At 40.7% G+C, this 14,703-nt stretch overlaps 1 protein-coding gene across 4 annotated transcripts; it reads right to left on the bottom strand.

Moving 5' to 3' along the window:
* Positions 1 to 191: 191 nt before the first annotated feature.
* On the bottom strand, positions 192 to 14,694 carry LOC117272082 (palmitoyltransferase ZDHHC23-A). Of its 4 annotated transcripts, XM_078172426.1 has the most exons (9): positions 13,236 to 13,363; positions 10,866 to 11,498; positions 9,584 to 9,751; positions 7,971 to 8,208; positions 1,061 to 1,200; positions 892 to 971; positions 661 to 774; positions 458 to 559; positions 192 to 368 (listed from the first exon to the last, which is right to left on the bottom strand). In XM_078172426.1, the coding sequence occupies exons 1-9, from the start codon at positions 13,352 to 13,354 to the stop codon at positions 349 to 351; spliced, it is 1,614 nt and encodes a 537-aa protein (XP_078028552.1). In that variant the 5' UTR covers positions 13,355 to 13,363; the 3' UTR covers positions 192 to 348. The 4 variants fall into 4 exon arrangements, with proteins under 4 accessions (XP_078028552.1, XP_033506719.1, XP_033507808.1 ...); XM_033650828.2 differs by lacking the exons at positions 7,971 to 8,208; positions 9,584 to 9,751; positions 10,866 to 11,498; positions 13,236 to 13,363 and adding an exon at positions 2,658 to 2,817; XM_033651917.2 differs by lacking the exons at positions 192 to 368; positions 458 to 559; positions 661 to 774; positions 892 to 971; positions 1,061 to 1,200 and adding an exon at positions 14,076 to 14,694 and having other exon boundaries at positions 7,523 to 8,208; positions 13,236 to 13,389.
* Between the last annotated feature and the right edge of the window lie 9 nt (positions 14,695 to 14,703).

Here is a 14,703-nt window from a genome sequence, read left to right as displayed (position 1 = left end):
ATAATTGCATATTTATAGATTATGGATTTTTCAGTAGAAGCAACACTTGAACTTTTTTTGGTAGAAAAACCACATCACACATTATTTTTCAAAGCAGAGCATTTTGAAGAGATCTTCAAAGACTGTGTAAGCTCAGTTACAACTCAGGGTAGATAGAAGCAAAGTATTGTGCGTTGAAACCAGACTTTAAATCATGTTCAGTGGCATGATGAGCTATTTTTATTACAACATCTGAAAGAACAGAGCAAATAAACTGAACTGAGTTCATGGTGGTGACCTTGAGAGATGTAGAATATTCATTAAAGTCTTCAGACAGCTTTGTTGACATAGAATGACTCAGGCAGAGAACTAGGCAGCTGGGCACTCCGCTGAAGAAAGAGAAAAGAATACAGTAAGGTGAATAATGCTTAACATCATGCTTAATTTTACATAGTCTCTACACTGATATGCAACGCACCATTTGCAGGAAGGAAAGCAATGTTTTCAGGCAGGACACCAGTTTCCAGGGAGAACTGCCTGAACTTCTCCAGCACATCAGGGCCGAGGCTGACTCCACGGCCTGTCGGACCACATGATATTAATCTGCTGCAGCATGCATGACAGTATTGAAGATTAGATTCATAGCACAGGGTGTAGCATCACAGCTAATAGTGACTTTACCATATAGTTTGTTGACAACGGTGGGAGCACTGTCCTTGGTCTTAATGGTGTGAGTCAGCGCGTACTCATCATACTTCACATCCACCATGCTCATGTCATTCACATTCCCCCAGCCTGTCCGAGGGAGGAGGACAGAAGGGATCATGTGAAAGCAGAAATGCTGAGGATGGTTTAATTGTTTATGTCGCCTCTATGTGTTCAGTATTTAAATGTGTGTGTGGGTGCACTCACGCTCACTTGTGTAAGTGAACCTCCCAGGCGTGTCAGTCCTCTTGGCCAGGTTGTTAAGTCTCCAACAAGTGCCGTCGGAGCTGCAAAGAAAACAAGATAAACACATGTCACCAGTGATCTTTTTTTATAAACCTCCTTTCTGTCTTTCTCTCCGTCCTCTCACACTCACTTGAGACTGGCGTAGGACATGTCCAGGTCCCCATCAGCAGTTGGGGTCATCATGGCCGTGCCCACCTTCATGCTGGCTCTGCGGCTGACAAACCACTGGGCATTAGTGGCAAACCCAACCAGGTACCACTTCCCTGCCATCTGTGGACACACAAGGAAAACATAAACGCCATATAGGGGAGACTGGGGTCAGTAGGGACAGGGGGGCAGTCAGGACAGTGCCTTTATAGCAAGTTAAAAAGCAGCTATGCCTATGCCATTTACTATGCTCATACTCAGGCACACCCTTTTCACTTTTAACCACAATGTGGAGACCTTCTGACTGTTCCTCACATTTTATTCACAGTTTTAAAACCTACTGTGTGTAAGCAAATTTTTGGCTCTGTTGTTATTTTTCTTCTGCCATACTGTTCATAGCCACATGCAAAAAAACATGTAGTTTGAAAACTGCCAATCATTTGGTGCAAGTGTTAGCTGTCTGAATATTTGTTGGTAGCAACAGGAGTCCAAAGTGTGTCTGCTCTTCCTGGGGTGGTTTGGACAGTAGTTTATGGTTCCTACATTGTTACAAATCGCCAAAAACAAGACAGAGGCTTTTCCTAATTTAACAACACCCACTGAGAAGTCACTAAGTGAATGTTTACGGCATGATTTTTCATATTTCATATTTCATTTCAACCCCTGGGCATATTTTGAGCATGCAGAGTTCAGTTATTTAACTTCTATTTAACTCTCAAGTTGTTTTTACTGACTTTTTTTCTTCTTTTTTGGCAAAATGAAACAAACTTAATAGCCTACATAAAGCTACATGTAGCCTTTAGCTAATAGGTGCCACTGAAATGAAGACTTGAAATTCCATATCTCAGTAATTTCTGAAAATATATTAAGTTTTTAAATGTTTCTTTTTAATAAATAAATGTGTGAACAAGTAGCATTGTGACACAATGCAATTTTTCTCAGTTTAGATTTGATCTTTTAAGCCCAGAACAAAGTGTCCCTGCCGACCCTACCCACTGTCCCAACCTTCCTGGGGAGGTGAATTTTGTGAAATGAACTCCTTGCACAGTTAACAAATTTGCGCCTTTCATTTTTGGGTTGAGCTCTAAATATTTGAGAAATTGTTAGCAGATATTTGCATCTGTTCAGGGATCAAATCATTTTCATTTCTGTTCAAGTTGTCTAAAGTAAGGGAATTTAACAAACAACTTCAGATTTTTTACACGATTGTCAGTTATCAAACAAGAATTTGATGTAAATGTTACTTTACTTATTGCAAAATGTGGCAAATACACAAAGAAAATCAAGTAAACAGCTGCTTAAATGCATTTTATAAAATACCCAGGAAGTATATACCCGTTTACAACATCAGTCAAAGTCAAATACTACTTGTATTACTAATTTAAACTAGTTTTATTCATGCCATCAAATAACTTCCTTATAACTATTTAAAAGTTGACATGTGATCCTTTTTCTGCCAGACGTGAGGAGGAATAAAACAAAATGCAAACAGGTACTATAAAGCAATATTCAGTAACAATAAATCAATTCTTACTAAGATTAAAAAAAATCCTGATAGTTCACCCAGTGATGTGTCTTACCCCCTGTAAATTGAAGTCTGCCTGGGGTACGATTTCAGCAGAAACCGTGAAGGAGCAGAGCACAGCTCCCAGCACCACCACCAGCAAAGTCATAGCTACTGAGGAACAGGTTCAGTCAGGATGATGATGGAGAGTGTGGATGAAGATATGTGGCTGAAGTTCTGATCACAACCCTTTATATAGTGGAGACTGAGATTACCTCTTCCCTCCCAGCCAGCACACACACACATACACCCACACCCACACAAACCCCGGAGCTGGGATGGGTTCAAACACGTGAAGCTTCGGAAAAACACTGTACATTTTCATAGCCACAAAGTCAGCTTTTAGCCCTGCCAGGGCAGATTTCAATCAACCGTGTGAGAGGTGAACACATGACAGCAGGCAGGAGAAACTACATAACCTGAATAAGAAGTGGGTCGTGATTATATCATGTCTGTCACACTGTGTTGTTAGGTATTTAAATAAACAGGCTCATTTTGCAGCCTCCTATTTGTATGCATAAGCTGCAAAAACACAGTAAACAGAGGTGGTAAACAAAGCAGTAGCTGCTTTCCAGTGCTTTCTGTGGCAGAGACCACAGAATCAAATTCATCCGTCAGCAGTTGTACAACACAGAGACAACAGATTGGACTGTGCTGCATTGAAATGCTTTCCTGGGAAACTTTAGTGTCTCTTTTATGGGTTTAAAGTCTGTAAATACTGTGTCCTCATCTGTCTTAAAACCACATCAGGGACTAACAGGAATGAAAAAGATAATTTATTCTGTGTGCAGCTAGTGGCTCCCACGCCATAAATAAAAGAGCTGCTTTCACATTGAATTTCAAACATCAACAATCTCCAAATCTAACCTTTAAAGGCTCTGCTGGAGCTTTTGATCATATCACATTTTCTTCATCAGCAGATAGAGTATAGTCAGTCAGTCTATCAGCTGGGAGAATGGATGTAAAAATAGATTGTCATTTTATTCATAAAATAAATCATGTGATTTGATCAAAAGCATCAGAACAGCTACTAAATGGACCCTGAGCTGAGATTCTATTATCGCCATTGTGTCTGAGCTCTCGACTTTTCTCCGCTGCACAGATCAAGATATGAATCTAGGAGTGATGATGAGGGGATGATCTGGGGTAATAAGATGAGGTAAGGTGCAGGCAGGTACATGCCAGGGTACACAGATACCTCCGACCTACATACCTTGCCAGTTTGAACAGGCGTGCCTTTTGCCCTGAAAAACAAATATTTAAAATAATGTTGTGCCAGAGAGGTATTTTATACTTTCACATTAAATAAAGGCTCATGCAAAGTACTGCAGCTGCAGAAATACACATAATGCACATTTAATCGTAGTAGAATTGTCACAACCTGTGCAGAAATGTATTAAATTCCTAAAACTAATTCACCTTCAGACGATAGATTGATTTATTATCTATGCATCATGCAAATGTGGGGTGAAATGAGTTCATGCGCTCACACGTTATTCCAAGATTATACCTCCACTGCTGTAGTCACAGCAGGCCTACATAAGCATTTGTGTTACATGTTTTTAACAGTTTGTTCACACGTAAAAGTAGATACTGTAAAACAATGTAATGTAACATGGTGTGAAATATTGGATTTAATCTCAGTGTTCCTGCCAGTGATAGCGACTTTTCTTTTCAGCCCATTTTTCCACAAGTTTGTCGATACTCATGTAAATCTTTTCACCAGCAGCTTCTCTCACTTGGTTGTTTGTAATTACAGCCTGAATTAACCAATTTGAATGCAGCATTAATCTTGAAATGTGTAACTTTGACTCAACACCCTAAAAAAGGTACGTATTAATTGCACCACTTTCTATGAATAACTCCCCTGGCCATTAATAAACCCATAAATCATCACAGTGTTAACAGCTCATTGCCCAAAGCAATAACAGTGTTATTCTATCCTGTGTAAGGAGCTCTGAGGCAGGCAGGCATGCTCACACACTGTACATGAACACAGTATACAGTACATACTGTACTGTACATTCATTGAGGGCAAGAAAAAAAGGAATGAAATGATGGTAATAAAATAACAAATAGAGTTCATGGAAAGACTGGAATCAGGGCATGGAGATAAAGAAAGTTGCAGGGCATGGATTCATAAAAGTCAAGACGGTGTATAGTTGCGTATTTCTTGAGGATAAAGTTGACATATTAGCCTGAGGATGGCGCTAGAGGAAAGCTCATAGAGTGACCAATATGAAAAGGGTTTGTCCTTGGGCTTCGCCTTGAGCAGCATGAATGTGTAAAGTTATCATTCACAGGAACTCAAAGAAGAAATTGAAAAATAGGGCAAAACTTGAACCAAATTTCATAATTTTATTTATTTATTGAGAGTATGATGTCGTGATCAAACTGCCGCACTTTACTCAGAAACAAATTATCTTGTACGTATTGACCTGGCAGTCAGGACGAGCTGTATCATGTCAAATGTTCGTGAACCCGACATAGGTGTATATGATAGGGCAGTAATGTTTGATATTACATCTGCTGAAAATTTCATTAAGTGACCCTTAGACATCAGATAGACACTTGGCATCATGCAATGCTTAATACACACCTGAAATCAACAGAGTCAGGAAAAAGGAGAAGCTTGCTGTTTTTAACATCAGCACTGGGTGGGAGCAATGCACAGACTGGTCATGGGGTGGCACCAGAGGAAAGCTGAGACTCCAGAGCAACTGCTGTGGAAGTAAGGGGTTGATAGACTTGATAGACTGAGAGATTTAAATGGAGGAAATGTATTGATTTAAACAGCTTCATTGATTGCTCCGCCCAAGCATTATGAGAGATAATGGGGAATAATGGGAAGTGTATGGAGTGAAACACTGGGGTCTAGACATTACGGGAGAGTACACACACTGTTCTGTTTGCTGTTTATTATGCTATATATGAGTGAATAGATTTACTTATACGCATTAAATGTTATACATTATGATGATGGACAAGGTCGTGGCCTTCAGCTTGATATAAATAATTAATATCTGTAACTGACTGTTCACAGAATCAGTCTTTACATGTCTCTGAACTGTCCCCTAAAGACATGTAACTGACTGTTCACAGAATCAGTCTTTACATGTCTTTAGGGGACAGTTCAGCCCCCAGTGTCCTGCTCTAAAAGTTATGTAATGTCCGTATACTTTAAATAATAATACAGCTAATTGGTCAATATGATTCAATAGTACCTAACTGTTAGCTAACTGGTTTGCTTTGCTGTTATGGACAGGTGCCACACAGTGATTTAGCGTTAGCCAGCTGACATGATTGCACAGAAATTCATTCAGTTCATTCATTTTTTTTATGAAAAGGCTGATTTTCTTTGCTAATAATATGCTGAATTCAGATATATTTTTATAAACAACATTAAACCCTAAAACACATTGAAACTAAAAGCCCCACAAGCCTTTCGTCCATGAGTAGATGCACACTTCCCTCTGTGCAGTGATACTGTTTTCGGCTCACTCGGTGACCTCTGAGGATGTGATGTATACTTCAGCCTGTGGATTGTTGAAGTAAAAGTTAATTGTCTTTTGGCCTGTAAGGTTGAGGATGGGATGCCAGCAGCAGAGATTTCACTGAATGTTCCTGTGAAATAAAACTGCAGTCAAGGTCAACTATCCCGAACCCTGTTTCTGGTGCCTCCTTTCTCCCTGTAAGTACAATACTCCACCGCAACATGTAAAAGCAAAATCACAGGGCGGAGTCCTCTGGGAGTTGCAGAGGGAGTGGGGTGTATGGCAGTGGGTTACATGTATATGGCGGGAAGCAGCTCTTTTGGGGTGTCATTGTGAAGACGGCAAGCGGCAAAGAGTGATGGTAGTCAGCAGAACTGTGTGTCTCAGTAAGCTCAGGGCTACTGCTACACCTCATGAGAAGGCCATGTTTGTTCTGTTGTGCAGACTGCAGTAAAGCCATTGTTGGTGAATGGTACTTGAATGCCTCGCCATCCTTCCCTCTGCAGAATGGTCCAGACCACAAGACGTTAGTAACCAGTTAATAAGAAGCCAAGCTAAAATTAATGTTAATAAGCCAGCTTGTTCCCAACTACAGTTTGGAGCCGGTAAGCTGTCACTGAGAGAGGTAACAATACAGTTGGTAGGTGTAGTTTGGTAGAAACTGTTCATAACAAGGTCTGTTGACTATCTTGAATAAGCGGGTCATGATTTCTGGAGAGAGACGTTGCTGTTGAGCTTTGAGCACCTCAAGTCAAGTGTCATTTAGTTCCATTATACTGGAGAGAAGGCAGCAATCTCTAAGGTTGAGATCTCCAACACTTGGCAACTCACACCAAGACAACTCTGACAAATAGTAGCACTACAGGTAAGAAGGGAAATATGTATGTTTAATTTGGGGGCGAACTGTCCCTTTAAAGTGTGTAGGTCTGGACAGTGTAAAAGAAGCACCACTGGCACTATGAGACAGCAATGGACAAAAACCATTACATTAAAAAAAATCAATAACAGAGCACTGCAGAGAAGAATATTGAATAAATATAGATAGCATCAGTCATAACAGTAAAGATGACTGAAGCAGCTCCAGGAAGTTTATGACTGTACACCCACCACTGACTCACTGAGGTCAGATGCGGTGCTCTATTCTGTGTCTGTACCAGTCTTCCATGCCTGTTTTTTGTTATATCTGATAAAGCTGGTTAAACAGTCTGAAATTAGGTTGTATGAGAAGTGGTATGATGGGATGTTCCAGTCCCCAGTGTGTTTCTGGGATTTCACCTAGTTTGACTCTTAAGATCTCCATAGAGAGGCACCCAAAAGCATCTACTTGCCTTCTCTCAGAGCTGAAAGCATGACTGTTCTTCTTTAATTGATACCACAGAGTCACCTGTCATTTATTTCAATTTTTATTTTTAATTGACATGCAGTCAACAACATTTTCAATCAGACAGTGTAACTGATGTTCACATTCTGCAGGTAGAGAAAATATGTACAGTAACATGGCAGTGCCTGCAGCCTCATCCCTGTTTATTTCCTTGAATAAATCGTGCAACAACTTCTAACCCTTAAACAAATATTTTTGTCTACCATTTTAAGCAGTCAGCATTAGCACTTTGATATTCCTCTGCAACTTATTTTACACTTAAAATGGGTTTCAATGCATTGTATTAAAAGGCTGGAATGCAGTAAGCATCGGAAGACATCAGCTGCTATATCCTAAGACATACATGAGATGTAATTCTTCACACAGGGCTGTATTAACAGTCTGTTACCATGACGTTACCAGAGTGGACAAAGTGAAACTAGACCAAGTCAGTGAAGCTGGAGCGAGAAGAAACGGAGGCATCTGCCATGGTGAGGAACTCAACCCAGTTCTGATAGAAGCCACGTGAATACTCTCCTGTGTCGATGACGAGCCCCCACAGGCGTCTCTGGCCCGTTTTGTTCCTTAGAGCCAGCTGAGCCTCCCGCTCCGTCACATTGAAGCTGATGTTTAGAACCTGTGCCACTAGCAGGTAAAGCAGTCCACCTGTGACAATGCTGCTGTACCAGGCACAAGTGAAGCAAAGTGCCATGCTGTAACGATAAAGAGAGAGCAGACGTAGTATTACAGGAGTATAATAAAACATCTGAAATGTATTTAACAGTGCAACATTATGAATGTTTAAAACTGGCCATGTTCCACCCTGGCACCAGGACCCGGACAATCTTCATTTACAGTAAATGTGACACAATCCAAAGCAAAAAAAGGAAAATTGCAGTGCTTAAAATGTGTATGTACACATGCACACCTTGCCAATAGTGTATCCGCTAGTTTTCTAAGACAAAATAAACAATATTACATATATAAATAAAAGGATTACCACACTTTAATTATGACAAATGCTACAAAAATCATGTCTTAAAGGTCCAGTGTGTAGGATTAAGGGGGGTATATTGGCAGAAATGGAATATGATATAACATGTATGTTTTTGTAGTGTATAATAAACCTGAGAAAAAGAGTCATTGTGTTTTTGTTACCTTAGAATAAGCTTTTCATGTCTACACAGGGAGCGGGTCCTCGTCTACGTAGATTGCCGTGTTGCACTGTCATGTTTCTACAGTAGCCCAGAACGGACAAATCAAACACTGGCTCATATATATCAATCATATCAATCAAATATTGCCATTCGCATTTTCGCATCAGCCACTAGTTCACACCCTCTCTGCAAAGAGAACATCAGAAAAAAACAGATTTTTTTCTTATGTGTTTTTACTGGTTTAAATCGCTGAGTTTGGGAGTGAAAGACCTCTGTGGATAATTCGGCTCATGGTAGAAACTTCCTGAACGGGATTAGAAAAAGATGAGCACACATTAAGATATCAGAGAAAAAAAGGTGACCACACATTAGCAGATGCTGGGCGAACGGCCCCTCCGCGTCATGCCAAACAGCACAGGAGAAACGCTGATTTGTAACTTAAAACGGCTTCAGCATTTTTACTAGTTTTAATCACTTGGTTAGTTTGTTATCGAGAGGAGGAGACCTGCTCTGTGGATGATTCAGCTCCTGGTAAAAACCTCCTGAACAATAATCACTAAAGGAATTCTAACCTGGAAAAGGTTCAGCTGGTTGTAATTTGCAATTTTCACCACTTAATGCCACTAAATCCCCCTAAATCTTACACACTTCACCTTTACCTTTTCTTGTGAAATACTACCACAAAATATGAGCAACTTCTATAAACAGTTGTCAGTCAAAGGTATCTTTAAATTGTTTCACACAAGTACTGAAAAAGACATGAGTGGTGAACAGGGGCATCTTTCTACATAATTTATGTCCTTGCCAATACTGTTGACGAAACCGCTAATTATTAGTTAGCATTATCTACAATCAACCAACAAAGTTCAGATTGTTTTTTGTTTTGTCACCTGCAGACATGATAGAGACAGCACATTAAAGAGTATTGTACCTGGACTGACTGTAAGCGCCAGGGCAGTAGAGGAGAGCCGTCATCAGATACTGTCGAGGACAGAGGCTGCATAGCACCAAACTGATCCCATACACAGAGGTCAACACGAACACTGTGACGGTGAACAGGAAACTGCGATGGTTTGCCTGTCCGACACAGCTGTTTATCCTACGGTACCTCAACACATACAGACAAAACACAGACACACAACACAATGTACCAGTTTAGAGATTAAAGCAGCAGTGCCTGAGACTGTGGCTCCGCATACCTACTGTTGTGTTTAAAATAACGCACATTTAAAAGTTTACAGTTGATTAACTTGTGTATAATTCCTGGTCATATTACAACAGCTGTTAAAGCCATGTTCAGTGATGGCCTCGTCCTTGTGGTTAGCCGGCAATAGTGTCTTTGGATTGTTTGGACTCCGGTAAACCTGAAGCAGGTCTAGTTTAAAGGAGCTCTATATGATATATATGATATGATATGATATATCCTATAGAGCTCTGTTGAGCTCAGTTTTGCCCAAAACAGTGTGTCTGCCTATTTGTAAATGTCAAGCCCAGAGGTATTCAGGTTGTTGGGTGCTATCGACAGGTTTACACTTGGTATTAGCAGTGTGCATTTTACAAGCAGGTGGTGCAGTGGTTAACATTGTCGCCTCACAGCAAGAGGGTTCCTGGTTTGACCCCAGGGAGGGGGGTTCAAACCCTACAGGTGGGGGAGCCTTTCTGTGTGGAGTTTGCATGTCAGCGTGGGTTTTCCCTGGGTACTCCAGCTTCTTCCCACAATCCAAAAACATACATAATTGGTGACTCTAAATTGGCTGTAGGTGAAAATGTGAGTGTGAATGGTTGTCTGTCTCTATGTGTCAGCCCTGTGATAGTCTGGTAACCTGTCCAGTGTGTGCCTCGCCTATCGCCCAGTGTCAGCTGGGATAGGCTCCAGCACCTCTGTGACCCCTAACAGGATAAGCGGTTACGGGAAATGAATGATTGAACTTTACAAAGTGCACCTAAATTGGCTGATAATTGTGTAACCTCATGGTCTATTGGTTAGTTTGAACCTTCCTGGTTTCTGTACTGTGAAGGAACAAGGAGGTAGGTGGAGTTTTTGCTGAACATGTGATTATTGGCGTAATTACAGGGCAGTTATCTAATCTGTCTTCTATATTTATTTTCATAACCTTTAGTGAATGCACAATAAAGAAATGTATAACTAACTTAGAGGTGACTCACAAGCCATGCAAGAAATGGAAAAATATAATATGTTATATTCAACCCACCAGACACAGTGGTGGTCCAGGCGCTGTACACAGGATCCACAGGTTCGACAGTGTCCGGCCCGCGGGGGTCGCATTATTTTGCACAGAGGACACCTGCTCCATTTTGCTGCCAGGGCCTCTTTTGTTGTCTGCAACTCTGCTGCAGTCCCTGAGGAGGCTGCTGATTGGATAGATCCATTAAGGTGTGTAGAGTCTTTGTTAGCCTCCTGACTGTGACTGTCTGCCTCATGTAGGGAAGAGGTCACAAATCCCGGGCCTCTCTTGGTGTGAATAAGAGAGACGATAGTGACGATCATTCCAGCGGTCACAGTACACAGCTGCAGCTGGCTGATGTCCCCACGAGGTAAAATCTCTGTGATGAAGAGGTAATACATGTAGAACAGGGAGAAGAGAGCAAGAGTGAGGAAGAAGAGGGTCCGTCTCTTCTTTTTATGCGTGGCGTAGTAGTACCACAGCACCAGGCCGGGCAGAGCTGTCAGGATGATGATACCCAGCAGGTAGTGCAGGGCTGCAACCCGCAGCAGGACGGGTAGCAGCACCAGGGCCGGAATCATGGAGATCTCCAGGTTGTCAATTATGGCCCCAAGTACAGGAGACTGACATCCACCTTTACCTGGTCTGTCTTTCAGCCACCTGCAGAGAGCAGTGTTTGAAGTCAAACATTTGTAATCATGAACGTGGCCGATACAGTTGTTTTTGTCATCGATGATCAGTGGAAGCAAATTCAAATTCAAAATGTACAGTGTAGCTTACACTGATTGTGTAATGGCACAGGAAGGGAGACATTAGGTTCATTTTTTTTTACTTTGTCAGCGCATCTCAGGTATCAGACTGTCAGACAAGCTATGAGGCCCCCAATTTCCCCCACTGTCTGTGTTATGTACTGTATGTGTGTGGGCTATTCCTTTTGCAGTAGCTTGATAAAGCATGTAAGCACAGCAAACACTGAAATAACAAGGCCTTGAAATGGAGATTTTAATTCAGGCCAACTCTACAAGCCAGAAGCTCAGAATGAGTGTTACATTAGATATTAGGAAACATCAAGGAAAATATAAGAAACAGTCGTGACAATAGTAACAGCATTGGAGGAGCCAAACTTTGGTGTCAGTTCTATTGGAATCAGTAATAATAATATTGATGATAATAATAATAATAATAATAATAATAATAATAATAATGACTTTATTAAGGACACAGAGAAAGCTCCATCGCGTACCACATAAAAACAGACAGATGTCTATGTACAAAAATACAATATAATAAATACAATATGTATATAAAAAAGACAAGAAATACCACACACTACACATAGTTCATATAAAAAGACAAAATTCAATAAACTGCACCCACAAACAAGCTAGAGAGCCAGTGGCCCCACAGTCTTGATGAAAACCTGACTGAGCTCAGTTCAGGGCTGGCCAAGGCCTGGATGATATCATTTTCTGAGACAGAGAGCCTGCACATATATGGATATATACGATTTCATATTAAAGCAGGGCAGGTAGGCACACCAACTAGGGCTGGCACTGCAGTTGTCTGGAGACCAGTAACAAGGAAAAACAAGCACATAGAATTAGATAAAAAAGAAAAACATCTGCCAGCATTGCTTAATGTGTGTTTTTTTAACCTGGTGTGAGGATTTTTCAATTTAAGTTGAAACAACAAAGATTTGGGTTTTAAATGTAATTTGTTGTGCCCGCCCCATTGACTCCAACCAATATTTCAGTCTGGCTCCTCGAACACTGTCAATATCGTCCATTCGACCATTCCTTCTTTTATACTCTAATTGGGAATTATTAGGAAATTTGCATTTTTGCTTTGTTTCTAAAAGTGAGAAGATTGATACCACTGCCATTTGTCAGTTAAATATAGTTCCTACAGCCAAGAAACAGTTAGCTTAGCACTACGACTGGAAAGACGAGAAAAAAGCTAGCCTGGCTATGTCCGAAGATGACAATATCTGCCTACCAGCACCTCTGAAGCTCGCTAATAAACATATACCTCATGTGGCTGATCCTTGTAACAAACAAAAAGGTAAAAAATGACAATTTGCTATTTTACTGTGGTGTTAAGGAGCACTCTCCAGTCATTATGCTAAGCTAGCTAACCAGCTGCTGGCTTTAGCTTTATATTTCACTGACATATATAGTAGTGGTATCAATCTGTCTTAGTTATCTTATAGTAGCCCACGAAGAGACACTTTACAGCAGAATCTAAAAAGAGATATTGAACTTTTTTATATACAAAAGTGCTACTTCTTGTGACTAACATTTAGTCTTCTGCGCTTCTTTTACTTTCTATTACAGCACTTTATTCCATTCTAGTGGTAGCCTACTTAGTACCGACCCTTTTCCTCAAAGCCCTTCATACCTGCTGAAGGTTTCGTCCAAATCTTCACAGTCACAGCAACATCCGTACTGGTCAATATCACACTCACAGCAGCACATAGGGTCATCTGGTTCTGGAGGTTTCAACTTCTCCCATTTCATAATGGCTTCCTAAAGATGACGTTGAAGTTTACGAGCTGTCATTTCAACAGAAAGGGCCATCACTTTCACTGTCGTCTTTAATGGGTGTGTAATAATTTGCCATTAGTATCTAAACATGCACTCACGTATACACACACACACACACACACACACACACACACACACACATAAACACACACACAAGATCTCACCCTAACTCACATACAGTATTACCTATACATGGTACAACAACTTACACTGGACTCAACCTTTACCTGCAACTCACTACAAGATCTCATGTTTATTATAAAAGTTAATAATTTCCTAAATCAGAAGATTCTCAGTCCCCAGGAGCTTCTAATGTAATTTGTTGAAACAAGGCCACTGTGTCCACAGGGACAAACTATCTGGGCCAGCAAACTCAAGTCCTCAACACTCAGACATGTACTTGAGTTATTGTCAGTGTGAGTTATTATTTTATGATGTCATATGGAGCTTGATTCAAATCTATACAGAAATCAAAAGAATAAATATTAAAAACAGGAAGACAATATATATTTTGATTGCCTTATCGTAGTTCCTTATTTCAGCAGTTTTTGTAAGGCTTCATATCAGACTGCATTAAGCAGTAATAATCACTATGGTTCACCATCAATTACTTATTTAACTCTTTATTCACATTTTCTAGCCGTGTTAATAGTTAAAAATTCACAAAGCCAAAATAAACTCTCTTTGAACTCACCTTTTGACTCCGCAACAAAAATCCAAAACCATCAACACACGTGGGCTGAAATCTCTCCAGGTGAAAGTTAAGCAGTCCTCAGCAGACGATGAAGAGGAAGATGATTCACAGAGATGACCCCTTGTCACCAAGCTCCTGTGATGTACTGAGGGAGAAAAAATGAAAACAGCAGCCTACTTTCTCGTCAGTCATTTGTGTTGAAAAAAGAAAATTGGCATGTCTCCACTGTGGCGTTGCTGCGGCAACACCGTATCAGTGCACTGAGATGGTTTTCATTTCTTGGATTCCCACGGTGGAAGTGTCCCAACAGAAGGCAACTTGAATTCCTCCAGACAAGTGGCTTGATATTGTGTTGCATCTGCCAGCTCACTTCTCCCCAGACTATCCTCCTCGCATTTCATTAAGTAGTTCAGTCGTAGTAGTTAAGTTGTTCCCTTGCATAGCCTACTTCTTCTGCTTTACAACTTCCATCAGTGTAACTTTGAACACTGGCATGCTTGGTAAATATAGGTGCTACCTCAACTGGTTGTGGCAGGCAGAGTGCCAGTCTTTTAATGCCCCTCTCCACAGCTGACCTGCTATGTTGAGGTGTTCAAAAGCTGTAACGGCAGCCCTGACAATCCACACT

The sequence above is a fragment of the Epinephelus lanceolatus genome, chromosome 11 (genome assembly GCF_041903045.1).
Source record: "Epinephelus lanceolatus isolate andai-2023 chromosome 11, ASM4190304v1, whole genome shotgun sequence".
Lineage (NCBI taxonomy): Eukaryota > Metazoa > Chordata > Actinopteri > Perciformes > Serranidae > Epinephelus > Epinephelus lanceolatus.
The sequence above is the reverse complement of the archived record's forward strand: the minus strand, read 5'-3'. Positions and strand labels throughout refer to the sequence as shown.